This window comes from Macaca fascicularis, chromosome 3 (genome assembly GCF_037993035.2).
Source record: "Macaca fascicularis isolate 582-1 chromosome 3, T2T-MFA8v1.1".
In the NCBI taxonomy this organism is placed as follows: domain Eukaryota; kingdom Metazoa; phylum Chordata; class Mammalia; order Primates; family Cercopithecidae; genus Macaca; species Macaca fascicularis.
This window is the reverse complement of record NC_088377.1, coordinates 51,232,734-51,251,709: the sequence shown is the minus strand read 5'-3', so window position 1 is coordinate 51,251,709 and position 18,976 is coordinate 51,232,734. Positions and strand designations below refer to the sequence as shown.

Here is an 18,976-nt window from a genome sequence, read left to right as displayed (position 1 = left end):
GTTTTTGTTTTTTGTAGAGACAGGATCTCCATCTCCCTGTGTTGCCCAGGCTGGTCTTCAACTCCTGAGCTCAAGTGATCTTCCTGCCTTGGCCTCTGAAAGTGTTGGGATTACAGGCTTGAGCTATCATGCCTGGCCCTGGAAACTCTGTGTTAATCTTTGTCAGGAGTGTCGTAGAGTCTGTGAAAACTGTGGCTGTCAGTCAGCTCCCAAGTCATCGCCTTCACGTTGTGTGAAGTCAACTGAGAAAGATAGCAGACAGGATAAATAATAACACCGAAATTGCATATTGTGGTGGAGAGCAGGAAGTGTTAATTGGGGAATGAAAGTGGCAGGTGTCATAGAGGCCGTGGATTTGAAGTTAGCTGGGTATAGTGTCATGTGCCTGTAGTCCCAGCTCTTCAGGAGGCTAAGGCAGGAGGATCACTTGAGCCCAGGAGGTCAGGGTGGCAGAGAACTATGATCACATCACGGCACTGCAGCCTGGGCGACAAAGGAGACCCTGTCTCTAAAAATAAATAAACAAATAGCAGCATGACTGTGTACCTACTGTGTTCCTATTTATTTGGGCTGTTGAAAAAAGAATTTGAACGTTCCCTGTATTTTGGGGATGCTAGCAGACTAACCTTTTGTTTTTCTTTGGAAACAGGCACCATGAGGGCTGTGCGGAGGCACCTGTTCCCCCAGCACTCAGCCCCTGGCCGAGGTGTCGTCTGGGAGTGGCTGAGCGACGATGGCTCCTGGACCGCCTACGAAGCCAGCGTCTGTGACTATCTGGAGCAGCAGGTGGCCAGGGGCAATCAGCTCGTGGACTTGGCCCCGCTGGGGTACAACTACACTGTCAACTATGCCACCCAAACGCAGACCAACAAGACTTCCAGCTTCTGCCGCAGTGTGCGGCGCCAAGCAGGGCCGCCTTACCCGGTGACCACCATCATCGCTCCGCCGGGCCACACGGGCGTTGCCTGCTCTTGCCACCAGTGCCTCAGCGGCAGCGGAACTGGCCCCGTGTCAGGCCGCTACCGCCACTCCATGACCAACCTCCCTGCGTACCCCGCCCCCCAGCACCCCCCGCACAGGACCGCTTTTGTGTTTGGGACCCACCAGGCCTTTGCACCGTACAGCAAACCCTCACTCTCCGGGGCTCGGTCTGCGCCCAGGCTGAACACCACCAACCCCTGGGGCGCGGCTCCTCCCTCCCTGGGGAGCCAGCCCCTCTACCGCTCCAGCCTCTCCCACCTGGGACTGCAGCACCTGCCCCCAGGATCCTCCACTTCTGGTGCAGTCAGGTATTGTGGGCAACAGCCACTCGTTTTGTCCGCCCTGTGTTTCCGCTCTTACTTGGCTGGGAAGACTCACCCCAATTCCTGCAGATGCGGCTCCTGCCCCCTGGGTGGTCCCTGCCATGGCATCTCATTTGCATGTGCCATGTGAGTGCTGAGGTGCCATGGCCGTCCAGAGCCTACCTGACCCCTTGTACCCGAGTCCTGGTGGTCACCACACGGGTTAGAATCTACAGTCCTTTCACTCACGATGCTGGGACCCTCCACGGAGAGCAGAGTTAGAGGCCTGTGGCCTCTGCTTGCGGGCTTCATGGCGAGCATTGTGCCTGAGAACACCGGGTCACTGCCTGTACACTGACTCCTGCCATGTGCCAGGTCGTGAAGACCCAGAGACCAGAGCATCAGCCCTTACCCCTGCGACCCAGTCTAGTGTGGGGGGCTGTCAGCACGGTGTGAGGGAGGACAGAATGTGGAGCATGTGGCAGTGGCTGCAGGTGGCATGGGTGACCCGGCCCCCTGCTGATGCAGCCCAGCCCAGAGTGCCTGGTAAAGCACTCAGCTCCTTGAGAGAGAGATAAGGATACCACGGGCCCCGTGCAGACCAGAGCAGGTGGCATTTAAAGTGAGGAGATTGGCCAAGCACAGAGGCTGACACCTTTAATCCCAGCACTTTGGGAGGCCAAGGCAGGAAGATCATTTGAGCCCAGGAGTCAGAAACCAGCCTGAGCAACATAGTGAGACCTCATCTCCACACACACAAAAAATTTTTAATTAGCCAGGCATGGTGGTGCACACCTGTGATCCCAGCTACTCAGGAGACTGAGGCAGGAGGATCGCTTGAGCCCAGGAGGTCGAGGCAGCAGTGAGCTGTGATCGTGCCACTGCACTCCAGCCCCTAGGCGACAGAGCGAGACCCTGTCTTAAAGCTGGGCCCAGTGGCTCATGTGTGTAATCCCAGCACTTTGGGAGGCCAAGGTGGACGTATCATCTGAGGTCAGGAGTTTGAGACCAGCCTGGCCAATATGGTGAAACCCATCTCTGCTAAAAATACAAAAATTAGCCAGGCATGGTGGTCAGCACCTGTAATCCCAGCTATTTGTAAGGCCGAGGCAAGAGAATCCCTTGAACCCAGGAGGTGGATGTTGCAGTGAGCCAAGACCATGCCACTGCACTCCAGCCTGGGTGACAAAGAGTGAAACTCCATCTCGGCCGGGCGCGGTGGCTCAAGCCTGTAATCCCAGCACTTTGGGAGGCCGAGACGGGTGGATCACGAGGTCAGGAGATCTAGACCATCCTGGCTAACACGGTGAAACCCCGTCTCTACTAAAAAATACAAAAAACTAGCCGGGCGAGGTGGCAGGCGCCTGTAGTCCCAGCTACTCGGGAGGCTGAGGCAGGAGAATGGCGTGAACCCGGGAGGTGGAGCTTGCAGTGAGCTGAGATCCGGCCACTGCACTCCAGCCTGGGCGACAGAGCGAGACTCCGTCTCAAAAAAAAAAAAACTCCATCTCAAAAAAAAGATAAAATGAGGAACCCCCCTGGATTTCCCTGGATTTGGCCAAGGTGAATGCTCTGGGCTGGCCGTAGCCCTCTGACGCTCTGGCTGACTTGGGGCTTTGTCATTCATTATTGAGAGTGTTGGGCTTGGAGCACATTTTGAGAATTCAGAGTGGTAGCTGGGACGGGGCTTTCCGAGAGTGTGCTGGTGTGGGTGGTGAGGGAGTGTGTGGGCCGCACTGGCCCTGGTCAGCATCCTGCTGCCTCCCTGCTCACTGGCCCACCCCTGCCTACCGCACCCACGTCAAGGGCTGAAACTTCTCAGGGTGGTCGAGACCTCCTTGGCGACTTCTCGGACCTCTAGTATTTTTTCAGACTGTGTTTCTGAGGACCCTGTCAGCTTGTGTAAGACACAGTGACAGCGCCTCCCACTTATTGGTTCGTGTCATGTGCCAGGCCCTCCTGAGCAGGCTGCATGAGTGACTTCACTCATGCCACGACGCTCTCAGGCTGAGCAGTGTTCTTCACTTACAGGGGAGCACCTCCAGGCCCATGAGGTTGGCGACACAGCCAGCAAGTGCCAGAGCTGGGATTCAGCCCAGGCCCCAAGAGTGCGCTATCTGGGGCACATGGGGAGTTCTTGATGCTCCCGGGAAGGCAGGGGGCTCTTTTAATACATTTTAATTTTATTTTGTTACTATTTTTAGAGACAGGGTTTTGCTGTGTCACCCGGGCTAGAGTACAGTGGTACAGTCATGGTTCACTGCAGGCTCGAACTGCTGTGCTCAAGTGATCCTCCTGCCTCAGCCTCCTGAGTAGCTGGGACCACAGGTGTACACCACCACACCCGGCTAATTTTTCAGTTTTATGTATTGGCATGGTCTTGCCATGTTGTCCAGGCTAGTCTTGAATTCCTGGCCTCAAGCAATCCTCTTGCCTCAGCCTTCCAACGTGCTGAGATTATAGGCATGAGCCATCACACCTGGCCCAAAAGGCCTCTTGAGGGATGAGCTAGGAGGAGGCCAGTAGACAGGAGAGTGATGGGCCTTGGGTGAGTTAGAGTTCTCATGGGCATCTTCTGCCAGGAGTTGGGGCACGCGCATCTGAGATCTTTCTGGGAGTTGCGAGTACAGGAAGGTGTTATTGGGGTTCTCTTGAGGACACAGACATAGGCAAGCCGGGCTCAGGGAGGTGCTGCCTCAACTTCCCGCCCTGAATATCTGGGTCAGCCTGTTTCAGAGAACAGTGTACTCTATCTACAGGCCCAGGAGGGTTCTTAGAGGCACTGGGACTTCTGTCAGCTCTGTTTCACCCAGCCTCCTGGAGCTTCTTAAGTTCTTAGGAATTATTTTGAGGCAAATTTCTGGATAGTGCTAGAGCGGGATTCTCTTAATGTGGCTTTGTTCCTTTCTCCTGGTATTGGGCCCCACTGGTCTCTACTAAACCATTTGCGTTTCCCCCAATATTTCTCTGGGGTCCCCATCCCTAGCCTGAGGGCCTGCAGAAGTGCTGATGTGGGTCCCACTGGTGTGGGCCAGGCAAGTTACAGAAAAGAAGGTGGCTGGGCCAGTCCGTCTTCCCTTGGTGCTGGGCTGGGCTTGCTGTGTCTTGCCCCACATTTAAGTCAGGAGGGAACCAGGCCAGCAGGCTCTGTTAGTAGAACCAGCCTCAAAGGGGCCTGTCTCCTGGGGTAGGTGTAGGTGCATCCTGATTCCTTTGGTTTTCTTGGAGCTGGAGAGGTGTAATTCACCTGCACGGGCCTATCCCCGCGCTGAAAAACAGGCTTTTCACCTGCCTGATTTGTAGTGAGGCCCCCTGCAGTTAACCCTCCTCTGACGGGTATAGAGCCAGATGGGGCTTAGTAAATACCTGACCTCTTAACCTAGCAGGTGGCGAGCTTCTCACAGCCAAGTGCTTATCAACAGCAGCAGGTGAAAGTTACCTTGGATGTGAGGGGGGCAGGCAGGGCAGGCGGGGCCCATCTAGAGCCAGCGCCATGGGCTGGGGAGGCCCGAGAACCGACTTTTTACTGGCAGCCACTAGAAATACCATGTGAGCGCATGAAATCGAAAAATTTCCTGGAACTCATGTGCACAGCTTCCACGTGCCCCCTGGGAATAGGCCGTGATACAAGAAAGCGTGTCATCTGGGGCTGAGCTGCTGGGTGGCAGTAGATTTCCTGGTAGCTGAAGTTGATTCCTTTAAGCATCAGAACTTGTGTTTCAATGATATTGGATGGAAATCTTTCCTAAATGTGTCATGCACGCTCTTGTCTCCCTTAACGGAGAGCGTGTGGCACTGCATAGCACTTGGATGGCTTGGGGTGGTGGTTATGACCAGCAGTCTGTCACAGCTCAGCAAGGTGAAGCCTGTGGGTGTTTTGCTCTGTGCCAAATGGCTCAGTGGCCCTACAAAACTGCGCCCGCTCAGCTCTTGGTGGCTTGCTGCTGTGGTGGGCGGCTGCTGCTGCCCCTGCCCTTGCCTCTGAAAGAACTCACTTCCTCTTCCTCCTGCGGCCGCCTGTCTTTTGGCTTGTGGGATTGGAGTCATGGGGCCCAGATGGGGCCTTGCTGCTGACTTATGGTAGGCCCTGGGTCTCTTCTCTATTTTTTTCTTCTTTTCTTTTTCTTTGCTTTTTGTTTTGTTTTGGTTTTTTTAAGAGACAGGGTCTCACTCTGTTACCCAGGCTAGAGTAAAGTGGTGTGACCATGGCTCACTGCAGCCTCAAGCTCCTGGGCTCAAGGGATCCTCCTGCCTCAGCCTCCTGAGTGGCCAGGACTACAGGCTTGTGCCACTGTGTCCAGCTAATTTTTAAAATTTTTTGTAGAGACGGGTCTCACTATATTGCCCAGGCTGGTCCCAAACTCTTGGCCTCCCAAAGCACTGGGATTACAAGTGTGAGCCACCGTGCCCTGCCTCTTCTTCTTTTGAGCTGAGAGAGGGTTGGACTGGTCAGTTTCTGAGGTTGCCTTCTGTTCTATTGTTGCTGTGGTTTTCAGGATGTAGCTAGGGCCCTACAGGAAAGTACCTGGTGGACCTTAGGGCCTGGCTTCACCTCCCTCTGCTCCTGCAAGACCTGGTCCCCACGGATATTTGTCCTGAGTCTCCTCACTGCCCTGGCGGCCTTTGGGAATCATCCTCATAGGTAGAGGAATTGAGGCTTGGGAAGGGGACTTGCCATGCCCAGCGCACACGGCTTTGAGCGGGAGCATATGCTTCTAGCATCGTCTCCAGCCTCTGCAGCTCATGGGACTGGCTGCCAGCCCCAATCCCAGAGGGTGTGGCCTTGGAGAGGGGCTTTGGATCTCCTTCCTCTCCGGCCTCCTGGTTTTGCCCCTCGCCCTGCATAGAAAACTGAGTCCTCATGTCTCACGTTTCCCACGCTGTCTGGGATCTTCTGGAGATGGTCACAGACAGGAAAGCCAGGGAGGGCCTGATAGGCGGACCAGGAGTCAGGGAGAGGAGGAGGGTGCCTGAGGTCATGACTGTAGGGACTTCTCAGAGAAGGACACTTCGGGGGGCAGTTGGTGCCCCCATCTGGGAACGTTCTGCAGGTCCGAGCCCTCTGAGGATGATGAGGGCGATTGATAACCTCTGAGGTTCCATCCACCCCTGGGGGCCCCCATCTTGGGAACCTCTGTATCCTTGTATGGTTCAGTTCCTAGAGGTCACAGCAGGGACACACACCGGGGGGAACTGTGATTATATGGGGGAAGTGGTGATATTTTTAGAGCTTTCTGCAGAACACACTCCTGGTTTCCTGCTCTCCAGTCACAGGGTGAGCGCCCATTGGAAGCCTCACTGTGCTTCTGCTTTCTGCTGTAGTCCTTGGAAGCAAGGACTTCTTGTTCGTTCTTGTTAGAACAGAAGCAAGCCTTCTCGTTCAGATATGTGCCTCTCCCTGGTGAAGGAAGACCTCACTTACTGGGATTTTTCTGTGGGGTGGAGCAGTCAGGGACCCCATCTCTGTGGGGGTGGTAGGGGGAGAAGCACCATGGGCTTAGAGCCCCTCTGGGCCAGTGATGCCTAGCCTGCTGCATAGCCCATTTGTTTTGTAGACTTACAGTGCCAAACTTCAGCTTTCTGGGCTCCAACTAAGGGCTTGAGCTCAGTGCTGCCCTAGAGGGTCCTGAATGCCTTCACTTACAGAACCTTAGAGTTGTAGAGACCATCAGAGATGATCCACTTTCCTTTAAAAAAAAAAAAAAAAAAAGGACAAGAGGGCTGGGCAGGTGGCTCACACCTGTAATCCCAACGCTTTGGGAGGCCGAGGTGGGTGGATCACTTGAGTTCAGTAATTCAAGACTAGCCTGGCCAATATGGTTAAACCCTGTCTCTACTAAAAATACAAAAATTAGCCGGGCATGGTGGTGGGCTCCTGTAATCCCAGCTACTCGGGAGGCTGAGGCAGGAGAATTGCTTGAGCCTGGGAGGCAGAGAGGTTGCAGTGAGCCAAGATCACGCCACTGCACTCCAGCCTGGGTGACACAGCAAGACTCTGAGGAAAAAAAAAACGGGTGGGGAAGAGTTGAAACCGACTGAGGAAGGGGAGGGGTTTGCTCCAAATGAATGAAAAGGTGTCAGTAGAGCCAGGACCTTGACCCAGGTGTCCAGACTCCCTGCCCTTCTTGGCATTATCAGGGCCCCCAGATCCACTGCCAGCCTTGCCTTTGGATTGGGAGTAGGCGAGGAGAGCAAGAAGCTGCTGTTTGCGTGGCACAGCCGCAGAGACAATCCTGTTTGAGAACAGTCAACAAACAAACTCAGACCATGCACAGTGGCTCATGCCCATAATCCCAGTGCTTTCGGAGGCCAAGGTGGGAGGATCTCTTGAGGCCAGGAGTTTCAGACCAGCCTGGACAACATAGCAAGATTCTGTTTATATATATATTTTAAAAACTAGCCAGGTGTGGTGGCGCTCACCTGTAGTCCCAGCTACTCAGGAGGGTGAGGCAGGAGGATCACTTGAGCCTAGGAGGTGGAGGCTGCAGTGAGCTATGATTGCACCACTGCACTCCAGCTAAGGGCTTGAACTCCAACAGAGCAAGAGCCCAACTCTGTGAGCCCAGCATGCTTCCACCATGTCACTCTGCTGGCATGACCCTACCTCTAAAAAAAAAAAAAAAAAAGAAAGAAATATGATGACTTAAAACCAAATGAGTGGCCAGGTGTGGTGCCTCATGCCTGTAATCCCAGCACTTTGGGAGGCTGAGGTGGGCAGATCACCTGAGGTCAGGAGTTTGAGACCAGCCTGGCCAACATGACGAAACCCCCGTCTCTACTAAATATACAAAAATTAGCCGGATGTGGTGGCACACACCTGTAATCCCAGCTACTCGGGAGGCTGAGGCATGAGAATTGCTTGAACCTGTGAGGCAGATGTTGCAGCGAGCCAAGATCATGCCATTGCACTCCATCTAGCCAGGGCACAGAGTGAGACTCTGCCTCGAAAAAAATAAATACAAAGACCAAATGAGTGACCTGAATATAATCATTGTAGGGAACAAGACGGTAATCCCAGCACTTTGGGAGGCCAAGGCAGGTGGATCACGAGGTCAAGAGATCAAGACCATCCTAGGTAACATGGCGAAACCCCATCTCTACTAAAAATACATAAATTAGCCAGGCATGGTGGCATGCGCCTGTAGTCCCAGCTACTTGGGAGGCTGAGGCAGGAGAATCGCTTGAACCTGGGAGGCGGAGGTTGCAGTGAGCCAAGATCACACCACTGCACTCCAGCCTGGCAACAGAGCGAGACTCTGTCCCCTCCCCCCCGCCCCCCCGAAAAAGAAAGAAAATTACCACTGGTACAATACTCTGAAGTTTTTTTTTTCTTGATTTTTCACCAGTTTCCCACTACTGTCCTCTTTCTGTCCCAGGATCCAATCCAGGGTCCCACTTCGCTTCCAGTTCTTATTCTCTCCGTCCTTCTCTGGGCTGAAACAGTTTGTCAGTCTTTATCCTTCATAACCTTGTTACTTTCATAGAGGTGCTTTATTGAATGTCCCTTAATTTGAGTTTGTCTTAAGTTTTCCCATGTTTGGACAAAGATAATGCCCTTCATTATTTCTTTTTTGACAGAGCCTCCAGCCTGGGCTGGAGTACAGTGGTGAGATCATAGCTCACTGCAGCCTTGAACTCCCAGGTTCAAGTGATCCTCCCGCCTCAACCTCTCAAGTAGCTGGGGCCACAGGTGCATGCCACCACACCTGGCTAGTTTTTTCTTTTTTGGAGATGGGGTCTTGATTGTTGCCCAGGCTAGATAATGCATTTTTGACATTAAATCCCCCCAAAATGGTGTGTCCCTCCCAGAGCATTGTATCATGGGGTTTATGATACTGACTTGTCTGTTACTGGTGACGAAGGTCATGAGCATTTGCTAAAGTGGTTTCTGCCAGGTGTCTCCTCTAAACAGGTGTTATGAGAACCTGCATTTTTTGTTTGTTTTTGAGACAGGATCTCTCTCTGTTGCCCAGGCTGGAGTGCAGTGGTGTGATCTTGGCTCATTGAAACCTCTGCTGCCCAGGTTCAAACGATTCTCCTGCCTTAGTCCCCCAAGTAGCTGGGATTACAGGCACCTGCCACCACGCTTGGCTAATTTTTGTAGTTTTAGTAGAGATGGGATTTCACCATCTTGGCCAAGATGGTCTTGAACTCCTGACCTTGTGATCCACCCACCTCGGCCTCCCAAAGTGCTGAGTCACCGCACCTGGCTTTTTTTTTTTTTTTTTAAGACGGAGTCTCACTTTGTTGCCCAGGCTGGAGTGCAGTGGTACAATCTCAGCAACCTCCACCTCCTGGGTTCAAGTGAAAGATTCTCCTGCCTCAGCCTACCGAGTAGCTGGGACTACAGGTGCGTGCCACCATGCCCAGCTAATTGTTTGCATTTTTAGTAGAGACGGGGTTTCTCCATGTTAGGGTGGTATCAATCTCCTGACCTTGTGATCCACCTGCTTCAGCCTCCCAAAGTGCTGGGATTACGGGCCTGAGCCACCGCGCCCGGCCCGAAAGCCTGCATTTTGCTAACACTGGTGGGTGTAAAATATCTTTTTATTTTCTTTATTCACAATAGGTATGAAACGATTGTTTTCAGAGCCTTTTTTTTTTTTTGAGACAGATTCTCACTCTGTCGCCCAGGCTGGACTGCAGTGATGTGATCATGGCTCACTGCAGCCTCAACCTCCTGGGTTCAAGCCGTCCTCCTGCTTCAGCCTCCCAAGTACAGGTGTGCACCACCGCTCTTGGCAGACTTTTTAAATTTTTTGTGGAGATGGAGTCCCACTATGTTGCTCAGGTGGGCCTCAAACTCCTGGCCTCAAGTGATCCTCCCACCTCATCCTCCCAAAGTGCTGGAATTACAGGTGTGAGCCACCACACCCCTCCTGAGTCCTCTGAATTGCCCAGGAAAACAAAACCAAAGGCAGCTACACAGAGGCACCCAAGGAGCGTGAAAGCGCGAAGGCACCTCAGTGACTCCCACTTGGCGATGACACAGTGTTTCTCTCGCTCTCGTTTCTGATAAGTCAGCAGCACCGTAAGCTCTGCTCTTTTCTCCCCCAGTGCCTCCCTCCCCAGCGGTCCGTCCTGCAGCCCGGGGAGCATCCCTGCCACTGTGCCCGTGCAGATGCCAAAGCCCAGCAGAGTCCAGCAGGCGCTCGCAGGTAGGTGCCTGCCCTCGGGCTGCAGAGCAGTCTGTGCTCCGCGGGACTCAGTGGGGAAGAAATTGTGATGTGGGGTCTTGTCACCCTCTGGATCCTCAGGGAGAGCCAAAGCGGCTTCCTAGGGGAGCAGTGCCTCTTTCTGGTGATGGTGTCCCCCCAGAGTGAGCCCAGGCACACCTCCTTTGGCTCTCTGGGGACGTGGGGCCTGATGACGGTGGGCGCTCGGGTGCAGAACTTTTCATATCCTTTAACATTTTTGCATTGAATTGCATTATATTTAAATAGTCACTTTCCTGTCCTGAAATGCTTTAAACATTTCCTTAAAGGAGCCCTCTGGGGAATTAATAGACCTATTTCGGCTGTAGTTACCCTTATATCTTGAATAAGAAGCACCTTTTGGGTCCAGCCAGATCTTGTGCTGTACTAACCATACATCTTACATCTTGGAACTGTTTTGGGTTTGGTTTGGTTTGGTTTTTTTCGTGAAACAGAGTCTCGCTCTGTCACACAGGCGGGAGTGCAGTGGCGCTAACCCAGCTCACTGAAGTCTTAAACTCCTGGGCTCAAGCAATGCTTTCACCTTAAGGATCCTTAAAAATACCTACCACTGGCCCCCGCACCCATTCTCTTTCAGCAGCCTGGCTAGCAGGGTTTGCAGAAGCTCCACACATGGCAGGGTTTTGGTTTTTTTTTTTTTTCTTTTTTCTTTTTTTGAGACAGAGTCTGTCTCTGTCACCCACGCTGGAGTGCAGTGGCGGGATCTCAGCTCACTGCAACCTCTGCCTCCCAGGTTTAAGCAGTTTTCCTGCCTCAGCCTCCCGAGTAGTTGGGATTACAAATGCCTGCCACCACACCCAGGTAATTTTTGTATTTTTAGTAGAGATGGGGTTTCGCCATGTTGGCCAGGCTGGTCTTGAACTCCTGACCTCAAGTGATCCACCCACCTTGGCCTCCCAAAGTGCTGGGATTACAGGCATGAGCCACTGCGCCAGGCCTTTTTTTTTTTTTTTTTTTCTTGTTATAAGAAGACAGGATCTTGCTGTGTTCCTCAGGCTGGTCTGCAGTGGTGCAGTCATAGCTCACTGCAGCCTCCAACCCCTGGGCTGAAGCGATCCTTCTGCCTCATCGTCCTGAGTAGCTGGGATTACAGGCACATGCCACCATGCCCGGCTAGTTTTTAATTTTTTATAGAGACAGGGTTTTACTATGTTGCCCAGGCTGGTCTTGAACTCCCAGGCTCAAGCCATCATCCTGCTTTGGCCTCCCAAAGCACTGGGATTCCCATCACGAGCTGCCGCGCCCAGCCGAGGTTATTTTCTAACTTCTGGAAAGTGCGAGGTCAGGAGGTAGATGGCACCGCCGTTGCTCACAGGGTGATGTAGCAGAATTCAGTGAGTTGGTGTTTTAGGTGAGTCGCTGTCATAGTGCAGGGTGGCTGAGAGGGGACAAGTCTGGAGGCAGGGCGGCTAGTGCAAAGCCTGATCTCAGACCTGGGGGCACCAGCCAAGGCCTGACCAGCTTCAAGGCAGTGGAGTGGAGGAGGAGGTTTGGTTTGAAACATTCAGAGGCAGGAGCCGTCAGGCTGAGGGTTGTGAGGGGGGATTGGGGGTAGACTGAGGCCTGCTGGAGCACAGCCAGTCATGACTCAGGAGCAGCCTAGGGCTTGGTGTGTGGAGCACAGCCAGTCATGACTCAGGAGCAGCCTGGGGCTTCGTGTGTGTGAATTCATTGCATCCTTAAATCACTGAGGTAGGGGCTTTTGTGCCCATTTTCATTAGAGGAAACAGGCTTGGAGAATTAAAAAATTCTCTGCCAGCCCTTGGCAGAGCTGAGACACAGCCCCGGGCCTTCTTGCCTATGACAGTTTGGTGCTGCTGAGTCTGGGGGGAGGTTTGGAGGGACTGATGGCTGTGGAGTGGCCAGTGGAGCTGTTCTGGGGCAGTGGGATTTGGCTGTGGGCCTCAGAAGAGCAGTTTGCGGTGGAATGGGGTGCCCCTGACCATTCATTGGAGCGTGTGCGCTAGAGACCGCGGGCGGGACTCTGGGAAGAGAAGCCTGAAGAGAAAATGAAGGAGCAGCCAGAGAGGTGGGGGCAGGAGGGAGAGGAGCTGGAGTGGGGCAGGGGAGACGGAATGAGCAAGACGCACTGGCCAGAAAGTCCCTGCCCACTGAAGTCACCATGTGGCGCTGTGGGGAAGTCACAGTGTACCGTGTATGCGCGTGTGCATGGGCGGCCGTGGTGGTATTGGAGACAAGTTACGGGTAAACAGACGGGGCCCCCACATGGTTCCTCACGGCCTAGCTCCTTCCAGCTCTGGGGCTGTTGCGAGCCTTCGTGGCCAGGCCTGACAGCGACCTCTGAGGCCATGACACAGATCTGAGTGCCCAGGATGTGGAGTTACCACCTGCCCCCTTCCTCTGCTCTTGAGGCTGAAGGTTCTATCCAGGCTGCATCCCAAATTGTCCATCCTGTTCTCTGTCCCCGTGGCTCTCAGAGCAATCCCGTAGCAAAGCAGGTATTTTAACGTCCGTTTTACTTGTGGGGAAACAGATTCGGGAAGCTGGTTCAGGCCTAAGGAAATAGGAGAGCCTGCAGGCTGTGTAGCCTGCTGCCTCCCCCAGTTCAAGGCCCAGTGTTGGTGCCTGTTGGGGGAGCATTGTCTAGGGGAGCGGGGAATGAGAGGAGCCTGGCCAGCACCCCAGAGCCAGAGCTGGAGAGCGGTGTCCTGTCACCCTGGCGTGCTTGTGGGTTGAGGAATTATACCATGCCCGGCTGCAGAGACGAGTCTTCGTGCACAGGGTTTTGCAAGGAGGTTTATAACCAGGAGGTCATGCTTTGGAAGGACTGGGTGCTGGAGGCACTGCTTCCAGGTGATGGTGCCTCCAGGTGACAGCTCCCCTGGCTGTGGGATAGCCCAGCCCCTCCTTTATCGGGTGGGGGTAGGGACTGTGAGGCTGGGGCCAGGGTCTCCACCCCTCCTCTGGTCACAACAGTGGTCCATCCACAGCTCACACTGCTGCCCGGGGCAGGGGTGGGTGTCAGCAGCCTGCCCAGGACTGCTCAGCTGGTGAGGGCTGGCACTGGGCTCGAACCCAGGCTGGGAGGTCAGAGCACACAGAGGAGAGGCTTGGATCTCAGCCCTGGCCCTGGGTGCTAGAAGGAGGGGTGTCTGCAAATTGGAAGTGAGAGTCAGTGAGTGGGGGCTTCACTCTTCGGGGCTCTGACAGCGGGAATCCTCCCAGATGGGTGGAGAAAAAGGCTGTGGCCCTCTGAGTTATTCAGGTGATTCGGGGGCTGTCAGGAGTTTGGGGGGCTGTCCCTAGCCCTCCTCCTCTCCAGGCTTCTGGGTTGAAACTTGTGTGTTTGTGACTTGAATTCAGGGGAGTGGGTCCTGCCTTAAAAAGGACACGCATGTCGCTCATGTGGCCTCCTGGGGGCTGGTGGCGGCCCAGGGATGTCTTCATTCCTCAGCAAACACAGAGGGCTGCAGGCCTCCCAGGGACCAGGCACTGGAGATGCAGCTGCGGGCGGGACCTCGTGGAACTGGTGCTGAGGGAAGACAGTCCATAGAAACAGAGGAGAGTGCATAGCAGGAGTCGTCCAGCAGAGCGGGGCAGGAGGCTTGGAGGCACAGGCCCCGTCAGGCGGTGTTCAGGGAAGGCCTGCCCACCGAGGCAGTGCTGCCGGAGAACCCTGGGTAGGGAGACGTGTTCTGGTCTTTGGTCCTCCCAGAGGACGCGGGCAGTGCAGAGGCACCAGGTTCTCTTGAGGAAAACTGCATCTGTCCCTGTCCTCTCCCATCTCTCTGCCACCGCTCCCGCTTGTCCTTCTCTCCACCCAACATTCAGTTCCCACAGGAACCGCATTTGAGCCAGGAACAAGCTTGGGACGTTGAGGGCATTACGCTTCCGGGCTTGAACCTCCGTCCTCTGATGCACGCTTTGGTGTCTCCTGCTGAGCGGCCACTGCAACTCACCCTGCCCGCCTTGGCTGTGCTGCCCAGGCTGGTGGCTGGCCTCCGCTTGTGTCCGCACAGCCAGGCACATGTGCCGGGTTGAGAAACTTTGTTCTTCTAGTGGGGGCGCCGTGGCTGGCCTGGCCGCCCCTCACCCCTGAGTCACACCGTCTGTTCCTGGGTGGGGAGTGGGGTCCAGGAGGGCTGGGATCTCTACCAACTCCCCCGGCACCCGGCTGTGCCCAGCCTCTAAGCCAGGTTCTGCAGACCCCAGAAGCCACCTTAAGGCTAAGAAGCTCCGGGCTTCCCCTTTCCCTGGAGAGGAGGTGCTTTTGACCTGACTGACGAATGACAGGGAGGACCAGGGAGCTGGCACTATGGAGAGCAGGGTAGGCCGAGGGTGTGGCAGAAACGGGTTCGTCCAGCAGGAGGACACGCTATGTCCCAGGAAGTGCTGGGTCATCAGGGAGCACAAAGGAAGCAGTGTCAGAGGAGGGTCTCCCCAGGACAAGTGCGGGGCTCCCTGCAGGTATTGGGCAGCGGTGAGCCCTGGAGAGAGTGGCCGGTCCGTCTCAGCATAGCTGCTGACCGCAGGCCCACCCTTGCCCGACGGCATCAGAGCCACAGCCTGGGGCTTTGCTGCAGCCCAGCCCTCACAGGATGAGGACGCTGCGGTGTGGGAGCAGGCCCAGGGGCCACGTTCCTGCCCGTCCACCCCAGTGCTGTCGCTGAAGGCCGTGGCACGCAGATCAGCCAGGAGGGGCGTGGAGCACACACAGCGAGCGCCGGGTGGAGGCTGGAGGCCTGGTAACCCCAAGCCAGGAAGGCCCGGGGCCTCCTGGGGAAGCTGAGCCCTTGGAGCCAGCCCCCCCCAGGAGACCCCATGCCCTGGGTGGCTTTCTGGAGTGGTGTCCTCCGCCCTCTGCTCTCCTGAAGTCACGGGCTCCGTCCAGTCCCCATCTGCACACTGAGGGCATGGGCTTGTCTGTGGACCCTGGGGCCAAGGCTACCGTGAGCCAGGCTGCCCCACCCTCTGGTTCCTGGCCTGGGTAGTCCTGGCAGCCCCTAGAGGCTGCATTCCCCAGGGAGACCTGTGGGTCCCTGTGGCCATTGATGGTGTCACGTCCTTGGCCTGAGCAGAGTTTGTTGGCGTCACATGCCGAATGAATCTTCTAATGTCTCTCCCTCTCTGCGTGTCTGATCTCACACCCGTGCAGGCATGACGAGTGTTCTGATGTCAGCCATTGGACTCCCCGTGTGTCTTAGCCGCGCACCCCAGCCCGCCAGCCCTCCCGCCTCCCGTCTGGCCTCTAAAAGTCACAGCTCAGTTAAGAGATTGAGGAAAATGTCCGTGAAAGGTAGTTCCTGTTCCCAAAAGCTCTCTGGCCTTTGCTAAGCCTCCTTCCAGCCTCGCTGCCTCTGACTGTCCTGCATAGACGCTCTTCCTTCTCTCTGCGCCCAGTCTCCTGTGGGAAGGGGCTCAGTGGCCCTTCTCCCTGCCCTCACTCAGCAGCAGAGGCGGCCCCTGGAAGCTGACTTTCCGCCGCATTCCCAGAGTTCAGCTCCTCTCCTCTAGTCACAGCTGGCCTGAGGGGGCTTGTTCTTGAGGACTTTGTGATTTTTATAAGCAACAAGTTGTGGGTGATAGGCGGCGCCCGGCTCAGGATGCGGGGACAACCGTCCCTTCTGCCAGGGCCAGCATGTGTCTCGGGAAAGGCTCCCAGACAGTGGTCCAGGTCTACTGCCCAGGTCTGCTGCCCTGGCCCCCAGCCCTGTGTGGCCGCCACGTGGGCTGCCTGAGAGGGGTCCCTTGGTGACCTCTGTCCTGCTCGTTGCATGGCCAGGGAAGGGGAGGGGCTTTAGGACCACAGCAGGTTCAGGGAGTTACAGCAAGACCTGCTCGGAGCAGCCTGTGATGATCAAGTTCTAAACCTTGCCCAAGCGGGTGCTGGCCCTGCTTCCACCCCCGGGCTGCGGAAGTGTGGACTGCGGCCAGTCCAGACTCTCTCGAGTGGGCGTGGTGGCGGGCAGGGAGGGTGGTCATGGTCCTGCTGGCGCTCAGTGGCTGTGTCATCTCAGCAGGTCCTCCCGGAGCCTCCGCTTAGCAGAGGGGCTGGGCAAGGACTAGGAAGTACTCGAAGCACCTGGTATGCGGCAAGGGTGGCTTCCGATTGTGTCCGACCTCCAGCCCACAGGCGAGGAGCTGTGCTCAGGGTGGGGTGGGCCTTGAGCTCCTGCCCTCAGCCCAGGGCTCTGCATGCCCTGCCCTTCCCCTGCCGTGGGGGAGGAGCCGGACTCATTGGCAGGCCGGGCTGGCAACCTTCTGTGGCACTTGGGTTTACCTGGGAAGGACAGGTTCTTGGCGGGTCACCTGGCTGGCCCCTTTTGAGACATGTGGCTAATGGAAAGCTCCCTTCCATTCTGAAAAGCTGCGAGGGCTGGGGTGGGTGGGCGGGGGTGGGATGCTGTGCCTGGCCTCACCCCAGGCTCACCCGGAGATGGCTCTGGAATTGGCAGGCTTTTCTAAAGGAAAAGGCCCCCCTCGGCTTGAGTAGGACGTTCCAGCCACATGGAGGGCCACCCTGAGCCGGGGAACCATCGTTCTGGTCTGGCGTTCTCGCCACAGTGACTGGAGTGTGGGTTTGGGCAGTCTGTATGGGTGTGTGGAGGGGTGGGATGTGTGGAGGTATGTGGGGTGTTTGAGGTGTGGGGTGTGTAGAAGTTTCGGGTTGTGTGGGGTGTGTGGAGGTGTGAGGTGTGTGGAAGTGTGGGTGGGGCGTGGAGGTGTGTGGGGTGTGTGGAGGTGTGTGGAGGTGTGGGGTGTGTGGAAGTGTGTGGAGGTGTGGGGTGTGTGGAGGTGTGTGGAGGTGTGGGGTGTGTGGAAGTGTGTGGAGGTGTGGGGTGTGTGGAGGTGTGTGGAGGTGTGGGGTGTGTGGAAGTGTGTGGAGGTATGGGGTATGTGGAAGTGTGTGGAGGTGTGGGGTGTGTGGAGGTGTGGGGTGTGTGGAGGTATGTGGAGGTGTGGGGTGTGTGGAGGTATGTGGAGGTGTGGGGTGTGTGGAAGTGTGTGGAGGTGTGGGGTGTGTGGAGGTGTGTGGAGGTGTGGGGTGTGTGGAGGTGTGGGGTGTGTGGAGGTATGTGGAGGTGTGGGGTGTGTGGAAGTGTGTGGAGGTGTGGGGTGTGTGGAGGTGTGTGGAGGTGTGGGGTGTGTGGAGGTGTGTGGAGGTGTGGGGTGTGTGGAAGTGTGTGGAGGTATGGGGTATGTGGAAGTGTGTGGAGGTGTGGGGTGTGTGGAGGTGTGGGGTGTGTGGAGGTATGTGGAGGTGTGGGGTGTGTGGAGGTGTGTGGAGGTGTGGGGTGTGTGGAAGTGTGTGGAGGTGTGGGGTGTGTGGAGGTGTGTGGAGGTGTGGGGTGTGTGGAAGTGTGTGGAGGTATGGGGTATGTGGAAGTGTGTGGAGGTGTGGGGTGTGTGGAGGTGTGGGGTGTGTGGAGGTGTGTGGAGGTGTGGGGTGTGTGGAGGTGTATGGAGGTGTGTGGGGTGTGTGGAGGTATGTGGAGGTGTGGGGTGTGGAGGTGTGGGGTGTGTGGAAGTGTGTGGAGGTGTGGGGTGTGTGGAGGTGTGTGGAGGTGTGGGGTGTGTGGAAGTGTGTGGAGGTGTGGGGTGTGTGGAGGTGTGGGGTGTGTGGAAGTGTGTGGAGGTGTGGGGTGTGTGGAGGTGTGGGGTGTGTGGAAGTGTGTGGAGGTGTGGGCTGTGTGGGGTGTGTGGAGGTGTGGGAGGTGTGGGGTGTGTGGAGGTGTGTGGAGGTGTGTGGAGGTGTGTGGAGGTGTGGGAGGTGTGGGGTGTGTGGAGGTGTGTGGAGGTGTGGGGTGTGTGGAGGTGTGGGGTGTGTGGAGGTGTGTGGAGGTGTGGGCTGTGTGGAGGGGTGGGGTGTGTGGAGTGTATGGGGTGTGTGGAGGTGTGTGGAGGTGTGGGGTGTGTGGAGGTGTGGGGTGTGTGGAGGTGTGTGGGGTTGTGGAGGTGTGTGGAGGTGTGGGGTGTGTGGAGGTGTGTGGAGGTGTGGGGTGTGTGGAGGTGTGTGGAGGTGTGTGGAGGTGTGGGGTGTGTGGAGGTGTGTGGAGGTGTGGGCTGTGTGGAGGGGTGGGGTGTGTGGAGGTATGTGGGGTGCTTGAGGTGTAGGATGTGTGAAGTGTGTGGAGGTGTGGGGTGTATGGAGAGGTGTGTGGAGGTATGTGGAGTGTATGGGGTGTGTGGAGGTGTGTGAGGTGTGTGGTGGTGTGTGGGGTGTGAGGTGTGTGGAGATGGGTGTGTGGAGGTGTGCGGTGTGTGACGTGTGTGGAGGTGTGGGGTGTATGGAGGGGTGTGTGGAGGTGTGGGGTGTATGGAGGGGTGTGTGGAGGTGTGGGATGTGTGGAGGTGTGGGATGTGTGGAGGTGTGGGATGTGTGGAAGTATGTGGGGTGTGGGGATATGTGGAGGGGTGTGGGGATATGTGGAGGTGTGTGGGGGGGGTGTGGAAGTGTGTGGGGGGTGTGGAGGTGTGGGATGTGTGGAGGTGTGTGTGGAGGTGTGGGGTGTGTGG

At 56.1% G+C, this 18,976-nt stretch overlaps 1 protein-coding gene across 7 annotated transcripts in view; it reads left to right on the top strand.

Moving 5' to 3' along the window:
* Positions 1 to 18,976, top strand: part of DTX2 (deltex E3 ubiquitin ligase 2) — a 46,898-nt gene that overhangs the window by 20,114 nt on the left and 7,808 nt on the right. For 3 of the 7 annotated variants that reach the window (XM_065541753.2, XM_015447203.4, XM_015447202.4), the window contains 3 exons: positions 650 to 1,289; positions 10,341 to 10,441; positions 15,615 to 15,755. In XM_065541753.2, coding sequence (XP_065397825.1) covers positions 650 to 1,289; positions 10,341 to 10,441; positions 15,615 to 15,755 — 882 coding nt within the window. Of the gene's footprint in view, positions 1 to 649; positions 1,290 to 10,340; positions 10,442 to 14,039; positions 14,140 to 15,614; positions 15,756 to 18,976 lie in introns of those variants that run through there. The other 4 variants (XM_074034642.1, XM_074034641.1, XM_005549325.5 and 1 more) reach the window with 2 other exon arrangements.